Source organism: Macrobrachium nipponense, chromosome 1 (genome assembly GCF_015104395.2).
Source record: "Macrobrachium nipponense isolate FS-2020 chromosome 1, ASM1510439v2, whole genome shotgun sequence".
In the NCBI taxonomy this organism is placed as follows: domain Eukaryota; kingdom Metazoa; phylum Arthropoda; class Malacostraca; order Decapoda; family Palaemonidae; genus Macrobrachium; species Macrobrachium nipponense.
The window spans coordinates 184,662,552-184,684,078 of record NC_087200.1 but is presented as its reverse complement, the minus strand read 5'-3'; the positions used below and the strand labels follow the sequence as shown (position 1 = coordinate 184,684,078).

The 21,527-nt window shown below is 41.9% G+C and overlaps 1 protein-coding gene across 11 annotated transcripts in view; it reads right to left on the bottom strand.

The window, feature by feature from the left end:
* Positions 1-21,527, bottom strand: part of LOC135219912 (nitric oxide-associated protein 1-like) — a 120,258-nt gene that overhangs the window by 41,211 nt on the left and 57,520 nt on the right. For all 11 annotated transcript variants that reach the window (XM_064257118.1, XM_064257119.1, XM_064257125.1 and 8 more), the window contains exon 4: positions 21,184-21,402. In XM_064257118.1, coding sequence (XP_064113188.1) covers positions 21,184-21,402 — 219 coding nt within the window. The remainder of the gene's footprint in view (positions 1-21,183; positions 21,403-21,527) is intronic.

The window sequence follows — 21,527 nt, the reverse complement described above, 5'->3', positions numbered from 1 at the left end:
GTTGGGCGAGTGGTTTTTAATCTCGACTACCAATCTGGTGGTCCAAAGTTTGATTCTCAGCTCAACCAACGCAGAATCAGAGGAATTTATGTCTGGTGATAGAAATTAATTTCTCAATATAAAGTGGTTTGGATCCTATAATAAGCTGTAGGTCCCATAGCTAGGTGACCAATTGGTTCCTAGCTATGTAAAAATATCTAATCCTCCGGGCCAGCTGTAGGAGAGCTGTTAATCAGCTCAGTGGTCTGGTAAATCTAAGATACAGTACTTAACTTTTAGGCAAGTCAAAAGACACATGGCTGCATCAGTGCAAATAAAATGTATCTTAATAATTTCTAGCATTCATATTACATAAGTAGGGTAATATTTGGGAGCCACCAGAATCATCCTGAGATTCAAGGTGGACAGCACCCTACTGATCACCTTGTGAATCAGACAGAAAGGAGGGAAGGGATAGGCATCGAGGTTGTCCCATGGGTTCTGGAATGCGACCTATGCACCTGCACACGGGTCCAATATAACTGAGCAAAAAAAAATCTGAAATTTTCTGTTGTGCTGGATGGCAAACAAGTCTTAATGGTCAGCCCCCCAGGTCGAACAACCTCTTGGCTACATCCTGGTGTAGGGACCACTCTGTCCCTATCAACTGATCTCGCCCGGAATGTATCTGGCTGACAACTCTACCGAGTGAGCCACCATCCACTCGTGCACCTGCACTGTCAACTGATGGAGCTGTGGAGAAACAAGGTCCTGCTTGTTGACATGTGCCACTGCCATGATGTTGTCGCTCCTCATCATCACCATGGAGTGCCCCATCACTCTGCCAGGAAGACCACCTTGAGTTCCAGGACACTGATATGGAGGTGTCTTTTGAGTTAGTCCCAAACCCTCAAGGTCAGCAACTCCTCCAGGTGTGTGCCCCAACCCTTGGCCGATGCATCCGAATACAGAAGCATGTCGGGAGGGGGGTACACAGGGTTACTCCTATCGAGAGGTTCCTGTTGTCTAGCCACCACTCCAAGGCCCTCCTCACCTCCTCCAAGAGAGGAATGAGGAAGGATTGAGGACCCTGAGATGGACACCATTACTCCCTCATTCTCCATTGAAGAGAATGCAGATAAAGACATCCATGAGGGACCAGCTTCTCCCCAGATGGCAGGTGACCGACTAAACTTGCCACTGCCGTGATGGTTGTTCCCATTGAGACGGGAAAAACTGTGCTGCCTTCTTGTACTTGTTGATGCCAGAGTCTGAGGGGAAGACTCTTGCTACTGCTATATTGATCAGCATGCCCAGGTACTTTATCCTCTGCTTGGGGATAAGATAAGATTTCTCAAAGTTGATCACAATCCAGAGGGTACGCCAAATTTGAGATAGGAATCCCTGTCCAGAAGCAACTGCAATTGGGAGCTCGACAGGACTAACCAATCGCCACGATACCTCAACAGATATATCCCGTGCGAGAGGGCCCAAGCCAAGACAAGGGTGAACACTTGTCAACACCTGAGGAGCAGTTGAGAGTCTGAAACAGAGTGCCCTTAACTGAAATACTGTCTCCCCAAAGATAAAGCAAAGTTACTTCCAAGAGGACTGATGGATGGGTACATATTTGGAAATAAGCATCCTTCAGATCCACCATCAGCATGAAGTTGTTCTCCCTGACAAATGCCAGCACTGAGTATGCTGTCTCCATTGTGAACAGTCTGGTGAACAAATTGGTTCAGGGAAGAAAGGTCTATGACCAGTCTCAAACCCCCTGAACCTTTCTCCACGACAAAGATGCGGCTGTAAAAGCCTGGTGACCAGTCCGAGATGACTTCTATTGCGCCTTTTGTCAGCATGGCTTACACTTCTTTCTTGAGTTCCAAGTCCTTTGATGAACAGGGTACTACATAAGTTTGGAGATGGACTGGGAGATTGGTGAGAGGAGGCCGAGACTTGAAGGGAAGTAGATACCCCTCATGAAGGATATCCACTATCCAGGTCTCAGTTCGCATCACTGCTAAGTTGCCCAATGGCAAGACAGGCACACCCCCACCGATGTCAGCAGCTAGAGGGGGGGAATGTCACCCCTAACATTTCCCTTAATTCTTGTTCTCTTTGCTACCATGACCTTCCTTTCCTGAGGAAGAAGAGGGCTGAAAAGGATATTTCTGAGCAGAAGAGGAAGAACTCTCTTGGGTTTTTCCTCGAGCACACTTCAAAGACATCGTCACTGCCTGGTGGACGAAACAGTCATTATCTTCAACTCTTCGCTTGTCTACAGCCACATCCACCATCTCTCTAAGAAAGAGAGAGGAGGAACCCCGCAGTGGTCTATACCTTAGGGGTCATAGTGGACTTGGGCCACAAGGGCCTGCTCAGGCGAGTCAAGATGGCATGTGACTCAGGAGGTTCTCTCAGCCCATAACAGATGCCATTGAATAACAGTGCAAAGAACTGTGTGACTTATGGATAACTGAACCCAGTATTTCTCCATGGTCTTCTCCTGTCATTCCAGTCCTCAAGAAAGATGCTAGCATTAGACTTTTTGTGGACTACCATCAGCTTAATAAAGCAACGGTACCGGAAAAATTCCCAATGCCTAATATGGAAGACTCCGTTTTTAGCCTTCATGGGGTAAAGTACTTTACCACCATTGACTTAGTGAGAGGCTATTATCAGCTCCCAATGTCAGAGAATAGCAAGGAATATATTGCATTTTCTACTGCCTAATGCCACTGGCAGTTCAAGAAGCATATCCTAGAAGAGTTCTCAAAAGCCACAGTAATTGCTTATATCGACGCTATCCTTATTTTGGGAACCTCTTTCAAGGAGCACCTTGAACTACTTGACTGTGTACTGACAATCTTACAGAATCATGGGCTGAAGATTAAACTTCAGAAGTGTTCATGGGTTCAGTCTGAAGTACAGTAGGTATCTGGGACACTTAGTGCTGTTCTGGTATGAAGAAGCTGACAGATTATATAAAAGTGGAAACCTTCCCTAAGCCCACTAAAGTGTGGGAACTGGGAAGCTTCCTCAGCCTAGTGAACTTCCAGAGGAAGGATGTTCCAATGTGTTCTGTGGTTGCTAAACCATTATCTTATTATCTTTCCTTACTGGAGGTCGTAAGAGACTTGGGTCCAGGAAGTTGACTTGGAAGCCCGAGATGGACGGTGCCTTCCTTTAATTGCCTGAAGGAGCTAATTAAGGAATATATTACCCTTTCATACCCCAACTACTCTCCTGAAGCTAAGCCCCTTGAACTATACGTGGATGCATCTGGCGAGGGGCCGGAGCCTGTTTGTGTCAGGAGCAGAATGGAGCGCAGGTCACAATCGCCTATGCCTCTATGTCCTTCCTTAATTGTGAGATCAGTTACCCCATTATTGAGAGCGAACTAGCTGCTCTTAGGTGGGGTGTAAAGACATTCAGGTAATTTTTATATGGCCAGTTCATTGCAATTTATTCAGACCACCATCCACTTGTTTATCTCCAGAACATGAAGATGGTAGATAGTCAATCAGCTAGGCCACTGGATGAACTGTCATGACCCTAGCCCAAGTATGACAATACATACTTCCTACTGGCCTGAAAGTAAACACCAAGGTCAGTGGTGGTCCAGATTTTGACTGAGTCTCTTGAAATCACACTGGAATTGTTGAGTGAGGAACAAGGCTTGCCTGATAACTCCTTACAGATGGGAGAAAAGCTTCGTGAAGCTCTGGTGCAACAGTTCCTTAAAGATGCAAACTGTCTAGGTTTTAAACTCAACAAGGTCAATAGAAACCGGAGCTAGGCCGCGAAATATCCAGGCACTGTTCCTACTCTAAAATTATTATTAGCATTTTCCAAATTATTCAGCCTGGAAATTCTGCTTCATTTTGGGCGAGTCATCCTGTGGTGTATTGCTATCCCTTGGTCAAGGATCCCCATAGGATTTAACTTCAGAGTCTGGCTGGAATACATTTTAACAAAATCATTGAACAAAAGAACTTGTCTGCCCTACTACTGTAATTGAAGGGTGTAAGGTGAGAAGTTCAAAACCTGAAGATGGACCAGAAGTTTTCATTGCTGAAAAGTTTGAGGTGTACCCTTAGTGCCCTGAAGTGTTGTATGCCACTGAAACTGTTCCTCTGGTGCCTTACTGTCAACATAATACCTGTCATCCTGGGAAATATGACATTTTTGAAAGTAAAATGTATTTTTCCCTAACCTTACAAACCTGGAGTCCTTTACTTAGGATAGATTGCAGCTCAGGTGAAACTACCGGCTAATATGTACATTCTTTTGTATACCGAGGTAGTAACTACCAGGCCAGTAGTTACCTGCCCGGCGGTGGGGAAGCACCGCCTCCCCACCAGCTCACTGAGTCGTCACTTTGATTACAGCCTGGACTTTGATGATGACCCCTGAATCAAGAGGGTGGGTGTTTAGCAGGACCATACAAGTAAAGGACTCCAGGTTTATATGGTTAGGGAAAAATACATTTCACTTTCAAAAATGTCATTTGTTCCTACACCGTATACAAAACTTCCGTCCTTTACTTAGGAGACTCATCCTGGGGTAAGGATGGAAGTCCTGTCTTGCTGGCTGAGAATGGAACCTGGGATGCCAGGACCCGGGCTTATAGCTAGGGGTCGTGGATCCTTCCCCCCCCCCCAACCAAGAGCCATGGAAAATGCGACCTGATGAGTGACGGCCTGGCTATCAGAGGCGCGAGCGTAGAACTCTCTCTGGCAACTAAAACCAGGCTATATAATCATAACGGGTTTGTTGGGTTGCAGCACACTCCCCCTCAGAAAGGAGTGTGGAGACTGACTTCTGTGTGTCTACAGAAAAACCACTAGTTGGACATGGAATGCTTACCAGTATCGAAATCGGTGCCAGAGAACGGGTTTCAATGCTGTGGCCCCAAGTAAGGGGAAAAGGTGAAAGGAAAATAGGCCAGTCATACTCTCACATTCAACCCCAGCCTGATACGGAACCTCAATCCTCGATTCGATACGTCCAACCTCTGAGGGCACAGAGGCAGCTAAACCACTTGCTGTGCGGCTACCACAGGACCAAGGTCAGTTGTGTTGAGGTAGCTGTGGGTACAGTCTCTAAGGAAGAACCTGGTAAAGGTGGAAGGGCGAGACTATGTTCCAGCTTCCATCACCTGGGTAACAGAGAGGTTCTTCTTGAAGGCAAGCGATGTGCTCATTCCACACACATCATGAGCCTTCACTCAACTGCTACCAGCAAGCAAGTGGAGAAGAGGGAGGGGAGAGGGTACGGCAAATCACCTCTTGAATCCAATGTGAAATGGTATTCCTCGTAACCCTCTTCTTTGACAGGCCCGTACTGACAAAGAGATGTTGTAAGGTGGGTCGAGTAGAGCTGGTCCATTGGAGATAGTGCCTCAGTGTTCTCAGAGGACAGAGAAGTAGCTCATCGGGGTCTTTGGTTCCTGTGCTCAGGCTCACAACCTGGAATGAAGAAAACCGAGAATCGACCTGGGCCGGATTCTAGGTTTTCGCAACAAACTCAGGGACGAAGCTGAAGCAGGCATTGGTCCAGCACTCAATATGAGCGACAGTATAGGCTAGGCCATGAAGCTCGCTAACTCGCTTGGAGGAAGCAAGGGCGAGAAGAAAAACCATTTTCAGGGTGAGATCCCTATCAGATGCCAGGGATAACGGTTTGAATTTTAGCCTAGCCTAACCCCTTTTATTTACACAAATGAATAATCTACCCACCTGCATGCATTCTCCAACTCCAGTATACTCCAGAAATCACCTTAGAACAACAGCACAACAAGACTTACAACCCAAAACTCCTACCAGACAGAGAGCTTTCTCCTACCAACCATAAACCACCACCACGTACCTTCTACTACCCAGTGTTATTGTTTACATTCCCTGACGCCGCCGCCATCTTGTCTATGACGTCACAGCCTATGACGTCACAACACAACTTAAATACATCAACAGACACCTTCTAGAATCAACCATATGCTGTCCATATATAGGACACCCATCATATTTCAACAATGCATAAAATACCAATAACAATTATACAATACATAATCACCCTTATCTCTTTCTCCCTCCCCTCCGACTGTTTCCTAACCTAGTCCCCTCTTAATTTCCTTCATCCTCCAACTCTTTACCCTCTACATAATTTCCAATTCATTCCCCTGAAACTCCTGCTTTAGTTAATACATCAGCCACTTACTCCTTTCCTTTTATCCATCTCACCTTTATTTCCCCGGATTCAATGGTTTCCCTTATGTCTGCAATATCTATTTTTAATCTCTTGCTACTTACACCAGTGCTCAATTTGATGGCGGTCATTAGTGTTTTACTATCAGTGTTAACCAAAGCTTCTAAATTTCTCCCTCCTACTACCTCTTCCCACAAATACTTGAAATATATCAATCCTTCTACAGCTTCCCCAACACTCAGGGCTTCGGCCTCAATGGTGGATTTTGCCACTCTCCTGGATTTCCTAGACTTCCACCATATGGGACTTCTCCTCTTCCCATCTCTCAAGGAAATAATATAACCCAGTTGAGTATGGCCATCTTCTGTTTCCAAATGAAGCGTCTGCATAGGCTTCCCAATAAATCCTTTCTTCTTCCATCTCACTTATTGTAACTTCCCCCATCATGCTCTTAGTTTTTCTCACAATTTTAATAAGCTTCTTCATATCCTGAGTTGTTCCTTCTTTAAATGCTTTACTTAATTCGCTAACATCATATGATATTTCTGGCATCGTATGTAGCGATACCTAATTCAGCTGTCCTACCACTGATCTATACTCAGTTAACTCCTTTTGTTCTAGCACTCTATTACCTGTATATCTTCTAGCCTCTGGTTCTCTTATAGAATTTATATACTGCCACTGATTAAGGGAAAATCTAGTCACCTTCTGCTCTATTACTACTCCTATAAACTTGAACCTTTTACTCTCTTGTTCACCTACTTGCAATTTCCCCTTCAATTTCCTCATCGTTTCCTTTAAGAATCCTTCAGTTCCTCCGTAGCAAAAATCATCTACGTGTGTACACAAAATGCCATTCAATTTATTGTCCTTTTTCCAAAAGAATATATTACGTTCTACGTCTACTTCTCTCACCTTGAAGCTCCTTCACTACTTTCACCACTTTACAATACCATGCTTTTGCTGCATCCTTGAGCCCATAGATGGTTTTCTTCAACTTCCACAATCCCATCCAACCATCTTCCCTCGGTGGCTTCAAATACATTCTCTTTGTATCTCGTCACCTTGTAAATATGCAGTTTTGACATCCAATGTACGTATAACAATTCCAATTTTTCACCTTTATTATGGTTAGACAGAATTTTAAAATTTCAGCATTGCATATGGGAGCATCCTTTTCCCACTCTGCCATCTCTTCTTCAAACCCTCTAGCTACCAATCTTGCTTTACATATCCTTTCCCCCCCTTTTATTTTTTCAGTTACTATCAATCTTGTAGATATAGCTTTTTGTCCAACATCATTTACCTCCTCATATACCTGGTTATCTCTCCAACATTGAAGTTCTTTTTCTTTAGCTTCCATTATGCTTCTATTTTCAAATCCCAGCAACACCTCTTCATCTTCAATTTTTTCTACCTGACTATTAATCCCTCAAGTTAAGCCACCCTTTGTCACCTGACTGTGAGTCTTGTACATTGTACGAATCAGCCCGTGCTTGGCTTGATCTTTTTCCTGCAAGACCTAATATAGTCCATTCTTCTAGTTGTCCTGCATCTGTGTTTATAACTCTATTTCCCTTTTTGAATTTTGGTATCTCTTCCATTAACTCGCCTTCTATTGACCCACTTTCCCCGGTATCCTCCACTGTTTCCTCTACCACCTCTCTTTCTATAGTCTCTTCTGTGTCTGCATTCCTTCTCCCACCTACTATTATCTCCTCTACTTCTTGTCAATCTACTTTCCCTTCATTTGGGCCATCTGATCTACCTTACACACCATGGGATTTATCTATTCTAGCAGATATCTCTTCTGTATCTGGTGATCATCGTTGAATCCTAGTCACATGTATCCTAGCTACTTCTCTTAAGAATCCCCATGTTTGACTATTATTGTTTTCCCCGATACTCCCACTACCTGAGCAGGTCCTCTCCATTCATTTTCATTTTCCTTCTTATAGAATACCTCATCTCCTACCACTGCTTCTTCAAATTTATGTTCTCTGATGTTTTTGTTTAACGCTATTCTTATTTTATTACAACTTATATTTTATAAACGCTTCTCTGGCCTTGTGCATTGCATTCATTGTGTCCCTTACCATACCCTCTTCGATCCCTTTTTCTCTGCTTGCAGGACTTGAACTTTCTTCTCCCATTAGGTTAGGCAGTGAAGGGTTTTTTCCAAATACTAATTGGTTGGGAGAGAAACCTCCATTATTCATTAAGCAGTTCCTAGCACTCACTACCCATTTCAATGCTATGGACCAATCTACTTCCTCCTCCTCCATCATCTTTCTTACACTTCCCTTGATCATGCCTACGGTCTTTTCACATAACCCGTTGCTCCACGGAGATTCCATCTTTCTGCCATCCTCCTTACTTTTTCATTTTGAAATTCTCTCCCATTATCTGACAATATTTTGGAGGGCGCTCCAAATATAGCAAACCAGCACTCAAAAAATGTCTTTATTATAGTTTCTGGTTTCTTATCTTTTATCCAACAGGCCTGACAATACCTCATTGCCATATCCACTATTACCAAGAACTTTCTCTCTTCTATCTCTCCCACATCCATTGCTACAACTTCATTAAACGTTTTACTCCAAGAAAAGCCTACTACTGGTTTGGCGGGGTTTCTTTTGTATCTTTTACAAACCTCACAATTTTCAATCAGTTCCGTTAGCAACTTTCTTATTTCCTCTTTTTCTTTTTCGATTAACCCATTACTCCATTGTGCTTCCTCTGTTAGCTTCCATATTTTATCTCCTTTTCCATGACCAAACTGTAAATGTAATTTCTTCATTGTGTTCTTAATTTCCCTCAGATTCTTTCCCTTCCAACCCTCCAGTAATAATTCTTCTACCTTCCTCCTCCTTATAGGTACTCCTAAATGACCCTGTTCGTCTTCTCTTAACTCTTCTTTCATTCCCCCTAATACTTCTACTTTGACAATTTTTTGTCAAATTTCCCCTTCAATTTCCCATGAGTAAAATGGGTCATTCCCATTTTACTCATGGTTTGCTTACCTATCCATGACAATACTTCTTGACTCAAATCCATGACAATACGTGCTAGTCACAATTCCCCGCAAACTGTTGATTTACACCGTGTCCAAAATTGCATCAACGACCTCCCACTATTTTATTAACTTCTCCTACATAAACCTCTTCTTCTTCTGTCCCAGTTTCTGTTTTCAGCTTATTTTCTTCTAGCCTTGTTTCAGTTTTCTTCCTATTATGAAAATTCTGAGGACAATCCCTAGCCCAATGCCATTCAGAGCTACATATCGCACATACTGTTACCTTCCCTTCTTTGTTTATAGGATTTCTGCCACCCCTACCTCGGTTCCATCTTCCCCGATATCTCTGGTTTTCCCTCCCTCTCCCAGAACTGGCATTGCCTTCTGACGATCCCCAACATTCCCGTTCCTCTTTAGTCCCTAATCCCTCATATAGTCTTTTCATTGTTTGCGACACTGTTTCGTACTCTGGCTTTTCTTGCACACAAGGCAATAATACCATTTGTTTTTTATTTACCGTGAGATTTGCTTGCTCTATTACATGATAACCCTCTACTTCCCCTTCAAGCGTACCTTTCTCCATTGCTCTTTCACACTCAGATGCGGCCTTCTCGTATCTAATTAAATAATCCGCCATCTTTTCACTATATTCTCTTCTTATTAGAATGTATCTTTTTATTCTGCTGTAATTCTCCATTACCGAGTCTTTTAGATAGGCTTTATCTGTACCAGTAAGTTTATCTCTATCTAATCCTTCCACTAGTTCTCGGGCTTTCCCTTTAAAGCTCGTTCTCATTTCTATCGCCGGGTATTTTGTATCTTCTCCATACAACAATAGCCAATCTTTGGCTTGACCTTTCCATTCTTTGTATTCTTCTTGTATCCCGCTAAACCTAGGACATTCCCTTCTCCATCTAGTAGTCTCCCTTTGTTCACAGTCGGATCCAGGCATCTTTGATCAACCACGCTCTGCTACCAGTTTGAATTTTAGCCTAGCCTAACCTCATTTATTTACACAAATGAATAATCTACCAACCTGCACGCATTCTCCAACTCCAGTATACTCCAGAAATCACCTTAGAACAACAACACAACAAGACTTACAACCCAAAAACTCCTACCAGACAGAGAGCTCTCTCCTACCAACCATACACCACCAGCAATTGCCTTCTACTACCCAGTGTTATTGTTTACATCCCCCTGACGCCGCCGCCATCTTGTCTATGACGTCACAGCCTATGACGTCACAACACAACTTAAATACATCAACAGACACCTTCTAGAATCAACCATATGCTGTCCATATATAGGACACCCACCATATTTCAACAATACATAAAATACCAATAACAATTATACAATATATAATCAAACGGTTCATACAGAGCTCTCTTCAAAGACCTGAGGACAGCAACAATGTCCCAGGGAGGAGGCTTTGCCAATACCGGAGTGCAACCCTGTTCAAAGCTTTGTAAGAGCATGGAGAGTTCCTCAGAGGAAGAGAGATCAATTCCCTTCAGTCTGAGGACTTGGCTCAAGGCCGAGCGATAGCCTTTTACCGCTGAGACTGAAAGGAGCTTCTCTCTCTGGAGGTAGAGAAAGAAGTCGGCAATCAAGGGGATAGAGGCTCTGAGAGGAGAATGGCTTCTCCAACCACACCAACCACAGAAGATGGCCCACTTGGACTTCCTGAGGTATCATGACAATGCTGTCCCAGCCTCTCGCAAAAAGATGTAAAAAAAAAGATCTAAAAAAGCTCACCGCATTGTAGAAGATCCTCACATGTGGTTGGTATAGGAGGTCGGGGAGTGGCGGTAGCACTCTCGGAGTCTCTACCAGCAGAAGTAGAAGGTCCGGGTACCATTCTATGTGAGGCCATTTCGGCGCTACTGGCGTCATGGCCAGGGAAGGTGTGGCTCGCACTTGATTCAACACCTGCCTAGACAGGCAAAATGGCAGAAAAGCATATATGTCGAGGCAGTCCCAGGGGTGCTGGAACGCGTCCTCTAACGCCAAACTGGAGAGCAGTAAATCGGTAACTTCCGATTTAGAGCGGTAGCGAATGGGTCTATCGTTGGGGAACCCAACAAACTCGAGACTTAGTTCGTTATCCGAGGAGCCAAAGACCATTCGGAGCCAACGATCTGTGTCCTCCTGGTCAGACTGTCCACCACAATGTTCCGTTTGCCTGAAATGAACCGAGCTGTCAACCCTACCAAGTTGAGAGCTGCCCATTTACGAATCTGCACTACTAGTTGGCATAGCTGCAGAGACACGGTACCACCTTGACGGTTCACATATGCCACTACGGTGGTGATGTTGCTCATCAGTGCCACTGAGTGACCTGTCAGAAGAGAGCTGAAGTGCTGGAGTGCCAGGACGGCAGCTCGAAGTTCCAGCATGTTGATACGATCTCGACGTTCCTGGTCGGACCATAGGCCCGTAGCCAGGTATTGCAGTAGGTGCGCGCCCCATCCTTCCTTGGATGCGTCCGTAAACAGGAGCAGATCAGGTGGACAAGACTGGAGAGAGGAGCCCTTCAACAGGTTCGCGTCGTCCAGCCACCACTCGAGATCGGAGCGCATGTTCTCCTCCACTGGGACTAGTTCATGAGGAGAATCATGACTTTGTGACCAACGATTCTTCAGACCCCACTGAAAGGATCGAAGGTGCATCCGACCATTTGGAACATGGCATTCCAGCGAGGCCAGATGTCCCAGCAACTGTTGCCACTGATGTGCTGGCAGCTGGGACTGTTGAAGGAAGGGCAGAGCGACACTTCGGAAGCGCTCCAGTCTTTCTGGGGTCAGAAAGGCTTTTCCTGCAATGATGTTGAGGATCATACCGAGATACACCAGTGGCTGAGAGGGCTCTAGAGAGGATTTCTTGCAGTTAACCATGATCTCCAGATCGTGACAAAACGCCACAACCCTGTCTCGGTGGAGATGAAGCAGTTCCATCGAGGGTGCTAGTATCATCTAAATCGTCTACGTAACGAAATAGACGAATGCCCTGGCGATGAGCCCATGTCGACACTAGGGTGAACACCTGAGTGAAGACTTGCAGAGCTGTGGAGAGATCAAAACATAGGACCTTGAATTAGAACACTCTGTCCACTACAACAAAACAAAGATACTTCCTGGACAATGGATAGATTGGGATCTGGAAGTATGCGCCTTTTAGGTCGATCGTCACCATGTGATCCAGAGGATGAATGGCCTGTCTGACTGTGCCGGGGGTCTCCATCCTAATCGGGGTTTGCTGAATGAACTCGTTCAGGGCTGAGAGGTAGATGACCGGACTCCAGCCTCCAGACACCTTCTTTACAAGAAAGAGTCAACTGAAGAAGCCTAGAGACTCGTCGAGGACCTCCTCGAGAGCATCCTTCATCAGCATGTTCTGGACTTCCGCCTGAAGGGCGAGATCTTTCATTGATCCCTGACGATAGGATGAGGACGTCTTCAGGGGTCGAATCAGAGGAGGGGGAGAGTTGATGAACGGGGCGCGATACCCGTGTCGGAGGACGGTCAGCATCCAATACCGCCACCTCGTCCATCTGGCTTGCAGGCATCTCCCCCACAGGTGGCAGAGTGGAGGGAGTGCCCTCCTCACTGATCTGGCGGACTCTCTTCCTTTTGCCACGTTTGCCTCACCCTCGACCACCCCTGATTGAAAAGGGCTGCTGACCTCTCAGCCATTGACTGCTGTGGAGGCAGTGGGAAAGGGATCAGCCCTGGCAGGAGGGTGAAAAACCCTCTTAGATGGACAGCCAGGACGACATCGAGCAGAAACAACAGGAGGTTAGGGCAAAGAATCTTTTTCTTCTTCTTACTTCGCCACCGGGGATACTCAACCCACTGGGCAGGCGACCAAGTACGACACTCCTCACAGGGGGATTCCGATGTACAGGAATGCCCCTTGCAAGCAGGACAAAGGGAGTGAGGGTCTCTATCAATCCTGCTCATGAAAGTCCCACACCTACGGCCTGGGACACCACGGCAGGAACACATAACCATATTGTCAGACATACTCGCATTCAGCTAGAAAGAGAAAAAGAATGTTATGAATTTCAACAAGCCAGCAAGAGCAAAAGAGACAAGTCTTTCCTCAGTGCCAGCTGTACTCATAGTGATGCCAGTGGGGAGGTGGTGCTTCCCCACGGCCAGGCAGGTAACTACTGGCCCGGTAGTTACTACCTCAGTATATAAAAGAATGTATTAGCCGGTAGTTTCAGCTGAGCTGCAATCTATGCTAAGTAAAGGACGGAGGGTTTGTATACAGTGTAGGAACAAATTCATTGCTGTGCTCTTGTATGTCTGGTGAATGAGTCTGTGTTTACTGAGGATATTTCATATGACACTTCAACTGTTGATGTAGTTGAGGAGTTCACTGGACAGAACTGTATAGTTCTGGGAACAGCCCAACTAGATTTGGAAGGATCAAGTGGGCAAAGGTTACCACTTTTCCCCTTTGACATTGTCTCAGCTGGGAATATGGATTTCTGTTATCCTTGACAAAACTTTGCTAACCAAAGCTAACTTGAAATTAGTTGCTCTAAATGGACGACTGTGTTCTGATAATGCAGTTGTCATCAAGTTGAACACTCACTGTCACATCAACCAGTTCTGTCAAGATGGCGAAAAACTTGTCACTGGATGGTAGAAATCATCCTTACTTTTATGGTAATGCCATTATTTCACATGATGAGTTGAGTGAAAAACAGAGTAAACACCGTCAACTCCAGGCCAATAAAAGGATGGTGCACTCTGGAGTAACTGCCTCTCAATTACCTCACTCTTTGAAGAGGTTTAAGAGTAGTGGTTGGAATTTAGGGTATACCAAGATCTCCTGTTCAAGAAACTGAGAGATGGTCACTTGGTTCCAGTTATGTAAGGAATGCCAGATGTGTAAGGTGTCACAGGAAGTAGTCATTCCCCCAACCCTTCACATCTCTACCTCAACCCCATTTGAATTGGTTGCTATGGACCTCATCAGCCTTCCTACTTCATCTACTGGTTACATTGGTTGCATTATGATAGTTGACCACTACTCAAAGTGGGTTACTACAACTCCCATTCAGGATAAGCAAACTAGAACAATCTGCCAGGCTACTGAAGAACGTGTTTTCCCACCTATTCCTAGAGTGCCAGTCCGAATTCTGACACACAATGGTCCAGAATTTATTTCCCGTGAATTCAGTGCTCTGATGGAAAAGTATAATATTATAAATGTTAAAACCACACCTCACAAACCTTCCAGTAATGGAGCCGTTCAACATGTAAATCACACCATTGGTGAATTATTACGAGTCCCAGTTGATGATGCTCATAAGTGGGATAAGCACTTGCTAAGAGTCCTCCTCAGTTACAACCACTCTTTGCTTTCTGAATTAGGTTGTATGCCTGCTGAGATTTAGAAAACAGCCCATGACGTAAAGAGTCTCCATCTCTTGTCAGCTGAAACCAGGAATCCTTGGGCTGAAGGTCACCCACGCTATCAGCCTTTCAGGAAGGGTACCTTATTCCTGAGGAAAGTTGCCCTTATGGGTCATCTCACAACCAATAAACTGTGTCCAAGGTTTGATGGTCCCTATGAAATGATTCAGTTTTGGAAAAATAGGGTAACTTATATCATAATTCCATTTTGCTGGAGAGTCCCAGCATATTCCAGGCCATGATGGATACAAGCGGCCCGAGGTTAACGGTACAATCGCTTGGCGGCGAATCGGTTTTACGGCAGTCATAAAAAATATTCAAGAAAAAATTAAGGTATTTCAAGATACTTTTACGGCACAATTTTTGGTTAACAGCGCCGCTAGCGCCGTTATGTCTAATGAGTACATACATTTGTAGAAATACCGTTCAGACCATAAAGGTTATGCAAATGATATTAAAAAATTTTATTGAGTTATTACATAGGCATTAGGATAAAATATATGTCTCTGACTCTGTTCTATGCAGAAAATATCAAGTTAAATAGCAAATTTAGCTATGGATGTGTCAATTTAAAAATGTTCATTCTTTTATAATTAAAATGTGTAAGAAAATGTATTACATATAGGGTATTTTTATTTCTGCACATAAATATGATAAAAAGGCAGCTTTTAAAACTGCCCTTCACATTATCAAAGAGGATGTTTTTTCATGTTCATTCTTGTGAGCTGCCGCCTGCCGCTATTCCGAAAATATTGAGTTAAAAAAGTGCAAATTTAGCAATTGATGTGTTGATTTTATAATGTTCATGCTTTTATGTTTAAAATGTGTATGAAAATGTATTACATATAGGGTATTTTTATTTCTGCACATAAATATGATATAAAGGCAGCTTTTGAAACTACCCTCCAGTTATCAAAGAGGATGTTTTTTCATGTTTGTTCTTGTGAGCCGCCGCCTGCCGCTCTTCCGAAAATATAGTTAAAAAAAAATACAAATTTAGAGATCGATGTGTCGATTTCATAAATGTTCATGCTTTTATTTTTAAAATGTGTATGAAAATATACTACGTATAGGGTATTTTTATTTTTGTACATAAATATGATACAAATTAAGGCAGCTTATTTTACTGCCTTCCACGTTATCAGAGGATGGTTTTTTCATGTTCCTTCTTGTCCGCCGCTGTTCCAAAAAATGCATTTACAAAGACTTCACATGGTTATATTTTATTAATTTGGGAGCTAATTATAACACATTTTGTTAATGAAGCTTCAGCTTTTTTATATAAGTTTTCATGCATTTGTATTTAAAATGTGTATGAAAAACGTATTACACAGTATTTTATTATTTTTGTACATAAATATGATACACTGGCAGTTTGCATGTCCATTTGAAGTCTTTGTAACAGCCCTTCACATGATGAAGACAATAGGTTGTTCAGTCGCGCCCGAATAATACAATTTTTATTTTTATCATTGAATCACGTTTTTATAACAAATTATATTTACAATTGTTGCATAAATTGATTTTAAGAGACAAAACTCGCATATATGTTAGATTTTGCAACACAGCAATTTGTTTGTTTTTCCATGGGATAGAAGTACAAAAGATAACTGTGCAACTTGGTCAATTTTTTGCTGTGTTATGCAAGCAAAAAATTGAGGTACGACCGTACGAGCTCGAGATGCCGCTGCTATGTCAATGGCATAGTGAAGAAAATTAAGATAAGCAATGAAAAAAGAGTAAATATGCATCTTTTCCATAAATCTTTTAAAAAGTTATGCAGATAACTGTGCAACTTGGTCAATTTTTTACTTTGTTATGCGAGCAAAATATTGAGGTTAGACCGTACGAGCTCCAGATGCTGCTGCTATGTCAATGGCATAGTGATGAAAATTAAGATAAGCACTGAAGAAAAAGTAAATATATGCATCTTTTACATAAATCTTTTAAAAAGTTATACATTACTTTACTGTATCCAATAATATGGTATATATTCTCAAATTATTGTATTATAAAATATAGTGGTCCCCCCTTATTCACGAGGGATGCGTACCAGACCCTCCCCGTGAATAGTTAGAACCCGCGAATAGTTGGAACCCCTATAAAAATACTGAAAACAGCCTATTTTGTTAGTTAAAACTCAAGAAAAACCCACTAAAAATTTTGATACTTGGTTTTTTTAATAGCTTTATCACAAAAAGTGCATTTTATGATGAAACTGATAAAAAAAACCAGGAATTTGTGGATATTTTTCATAGAAAAATACCCGGAATATGCCGATTTTCCACGAATAATGAGAGGAAATGTTCCCGAGAGAAATCCGCAGATGTGTGAGTCCGCGAATCTGGAAAACGCGAATACAGGGGGTCCACTGTACTAAGCCAGTATTCCACAGAGCGGCCAATGTTTTGTTTAGAAATTAGCTGATGGCAAATATGAGTTTGTTTCACCATATTTAACGCAATTCTGAGCGACTTTTCTTGCTTCTAGTTAGCATAAACGAATATCTAGATACTTGATTTATATGAGACAAGGTTATTTTTCCTTATACGACAGGTTTTTAGGTGGAAATGTGACTTGGATATGTCTCGTTATGATTGTGAACTAATTTTTTTTTCGTTAACGGATTACGTTGGCGGCATGTTTATTGAGTAAAAAAAATTACTCTATTCCATTTGCAATTTTCCTTTATATCATAGTAATACGAACTTTACATTATTTATCTTATATCGGCGTGAAACCAACAGTAAAATGTGTTCTTTCATGCACAATAGTTTTGATTAAAATGATTTTATATCAGTTTTATCTACAGTTGTCTGATGGCATACGTTTACTGGAGTTTTATCCTTGTTGCAGATGCACGATAATGGTCATTAGCAGCTTGAACAGTTTTCCCAGCTTTAGCTATAACTAGGTTTAAATTTAACAGTGTATTTCCCGATTGATCTTCGATCTATATTGATCTTTGATCTATAGCGAATAAAGTTGTTACATTAAGATATCTCAGTCCTATTCTACACAACGTCATCTACAACAACTACTGTAACAGTGTACTATAGTACGATGATTAAAATAGGATTTTGTTATCCAATTCGGTTGTACTTAGAAAATAAAAGTTGTTTCTCGTTTGGTTGTTCATGGCTGTACATGTTTACGCAACAAGTATAACGTTAAAACCATACTTTCATCACTCTTTTGCTGTTTTTGAACTTATGTAACTAGAAGATGGGATAAAGTGAGGCTATTGTAATTTGGTCTCTCATAAAATCGGATTATCACAAGACGAATTTGACTGGTCTAGGGCATTGTAAACTGGTCTAGTATTTCAAAAGAAGGTGTGCAGCGGCTGTAGGTTTTAAAGTTGCTCAGTGTCGAAAATCGCTTAAAGTAGGCGGCCAGGAACAGAACCCCTGCTGCTAACCGAGGGCTGTCTGTACTCTTCAGTTTCTATTCCTAAAGCTGTTAATAATTATGACAATTCCAACTCGAGCTCAGAGGATGATTTTTCAGTAGTGACTGCTGTAGCTCTTGCGAGTCTGCTAAATAAACCATCTATCATTACCTAATACAGAGAAATGCCCAAGTCTTTTTTAAAACCTCCCAGTGCAAAGGAAAGGAGACGAGCTGTACAAAGTTGGCAAGATACTCCTGAAATCCCAGACCTGACCATTCCTTAATCTCCTACCAATTATCAACTATGACAGTTGACGTACCTGATACATCTGTAACTTTATCTCCTAAAATATACTTGAATTGTAGGAAGCAGAACCTGTAACTTCTGACATGACTGGTATCATCACCCCTGAACCAGTAGTAATCTCTTGTTCAGTTAAGCAGGAGAGTACTGCTCTTGCTACGGATAATCTGATCTCAACACCTTTAATGTCTGAGTCAACTGTCGGAACCCTAGTAGACCCCAGCATCCAGGTCTTGCCATTGTCAGAAGGATCACCTCAGCCAGCTTTGACTCTGTCATTTAAAGATTGAGAAAGTTAGGTCAATCATTGGACACTGGATGTTTCTGATGTTTTGCCATCTAGTCAAGAATATCAAGATTCTGCCCCTTGCACTGACTTGGCACAGTATCTAGTTTGCCATCTAGTAAAGAACATCAAGATTCTACACCATGTGCTGACTTGGCACAGCACCTAGAACCAGTCGTTCCAGTTTGTGATACCTCTGTAGCTAATTTTTCTGGTTTTGAAACCCCAGAGGAAAGTATGACCCAGAAACTAGAATTACTTAACCAAACATTAAAAACTGATCAACCTAAGCCTAGTGTCCTGGACAGCTAGAAGATGCTTGAGTCTTTCCCCTGTTTTGCCGGAAAGCAGTGAGGCACTCTCTACTATTCAGCAGAAATGAGCTGAATCTCGAGCTTGAGCTTTAAGACTTTTCAATTTCATTAATAAATTTTCTGTTTAATAATTTGATTTTATTGTAACGGATGTGTGTCAGTATTTCATTCCACTGCTGTCAATTGTTTCTACTACCACAGGTGTAGAGGCTTACCATTCGATGAGCTTCATAATCAAGAGTTTTCATCTTGAAACTTGGAGCATTGAACATTTACATTTACACTTATTGCTTTGTACTTTTGTTACTGGTATGAATGCTGCACACAACACTGCCTTTTCTTTGAATACTGGTACCTTTGTATAATAGAGAACTATTTTTGTACAGAAGGAATTCACTTGAAAAATAATACTCCCCTTAATTTAAAATAAATTTTTTTCTTGATAAAATAAACTACTTTTTCACTCTGGTCTTCATGGCATAACTTGTACAGTAACAGACCAAATCTTACCAAAGAATAATGCAACTCTCTCCACCAAGGCCTACCAAAAGTTTAGTTTGTGATTTTACAGAAAATTCTAGGAGACTCTTAGATCAGCTTAATCCAGAAATTTAATCCACAATAGTGGGGCTCTACAAGCTGGTGCCCAGACAACTGAAAAAAAGTGACGAGGATGCAGTGACCAGAAGAACCTGTAGGAACTAGGCAACAACACTATACACCATCTCGTTACTTTAACACCTTTCCAACGACGCTCTGTCACTCCCTGGAATACATCAAAAGGTACAACAGATGAGGCAACTGTCTGGGGGCAAGCCCTACTAGCCTCCCTTGGATATTCGGTATGTCTTCTCCCCGGTGCACGGTAGCAGATCAGTGACCTTCGTCTAGGAGAACTGGCAGACCAAACAGCCACCTCCTCAGAAACCACAACACTTTCGCTATGCACTGCACTTTTGAGAGGCGTGCTCTCCACAAAAGACCTAAGAGAGGCACCAAAATCCATGACTGCCTTAGTGAGAAGATCAAATTTCTGTTCAAATACTACATCAAGATTGGCAATGATGTTGGGTTTGGATTCATGGTTAGCCTGAATGAAATAGGAGTCACTGGTAAAGAAGCAGGAGGGCTAAAAATTGGGGAAGTGATAGGAGGTTGAGCAGGAGTTGGTAATTCCTCAATTGCTACAGGAGAACTCTCTACGGAAGCACTACTTTTGACTCTGAGAGCCACCTTTCTCTTCCTATCTCTAGATAGTTTATCTAAATGAGATCTTACTGCTTTCCATTTAGAATCATCCATATCTACACAATGGACATGTTAATTCCTTAGAACAATCCGGCCCCTACATTTAATGCATTTGGTGTGCGAATTATGTGAGAACTTGGTTAATCTAGTTCTATATCCTTCTGAGCAATATCTAATGCTCGAAGAGCTTGTATCTGACATAACTGACCTAGCTAATTATGTAAACAACCACAAAATAATCAAGTATGCCACAAAAGGCACTGAAAATGTCCAAATAATGACAAAAGAGGACTGCCAAAACCACCAATGTTGCTCAAGAGCCGGCAGAAAACTTATTGGTTCTCACTGCAGTTTTGTACACATCCGTTCCAAAAGTGGGCAGGTCCTTCCACCTACATTAGCGATGGTAGCATTGCCATGAAATTAGGAATATTTTGACTGCCATGGTAGGAAGCTTTCAGCTACATAAATTAATTATACTTGGTAAGTTACATGTGTAAAAATTATAACCTCATGTGGGAACTACTGGAAAAAAACTGAGAAAAAGTAAATCTTCATGAACATTTAAAGTTACTGTTTTTTTATATACTTGTCCTCTTCATGTTCAGCAATAACTTTACCTACTATTGTAAGGACATTCAATAATCTTAAAATTGAACTTGATAGCTAATCCATGTAAAGTTCTATCAAAAGTTGCAGTTTTAGAACAAAGATGCTATAAATTTATTTTATGATTCCTTACATAAATCTGACTTAGTTTATTTCTCTGTTCTTAACAAAATGAAACTAGACTTTGGATAGTAAGTAATTTATAGATGTTTAATTCACAGTTTATAACTAGAATTCATTTAAGTCCTTTGCTTACTTTGAATCAAAGTGAATTTTGCCTACTAAGAAATAGAAAAAAACAATGAAAAAAATATTAAAAATTAGTATCTCAAAGAAAAGTAAATTTAACTGAGCTTTTGTTATTACAGCAATCATAGTACATAACATACCTTTTACTCCCCATGAAGTTTGGATTTTTGTGATAAGACTTTCAATGCCAAAACCTGTAATAGCTGAGGTTAAAGCTATATGTACAATATTGCATCTTCCTAGAGAAGTCTGATCTATAACAGCCTTTAAAGATTCTTTTATTCTTTGAAGATGGTTAACATCATCAGCCGGAAGAAGATCCACTTTATTTCCAACTACAACAACAGGTCGCCTAGTACCTGAAGATACAAAATTATAGAAATTTATTAATTACAAGTTGTCAAATACATAGTGCACTATTGTACTATATAACTTTAGATACAGTTCCCCTAAAAGCAATTTTCAATACAAAGAGATGGTGAGG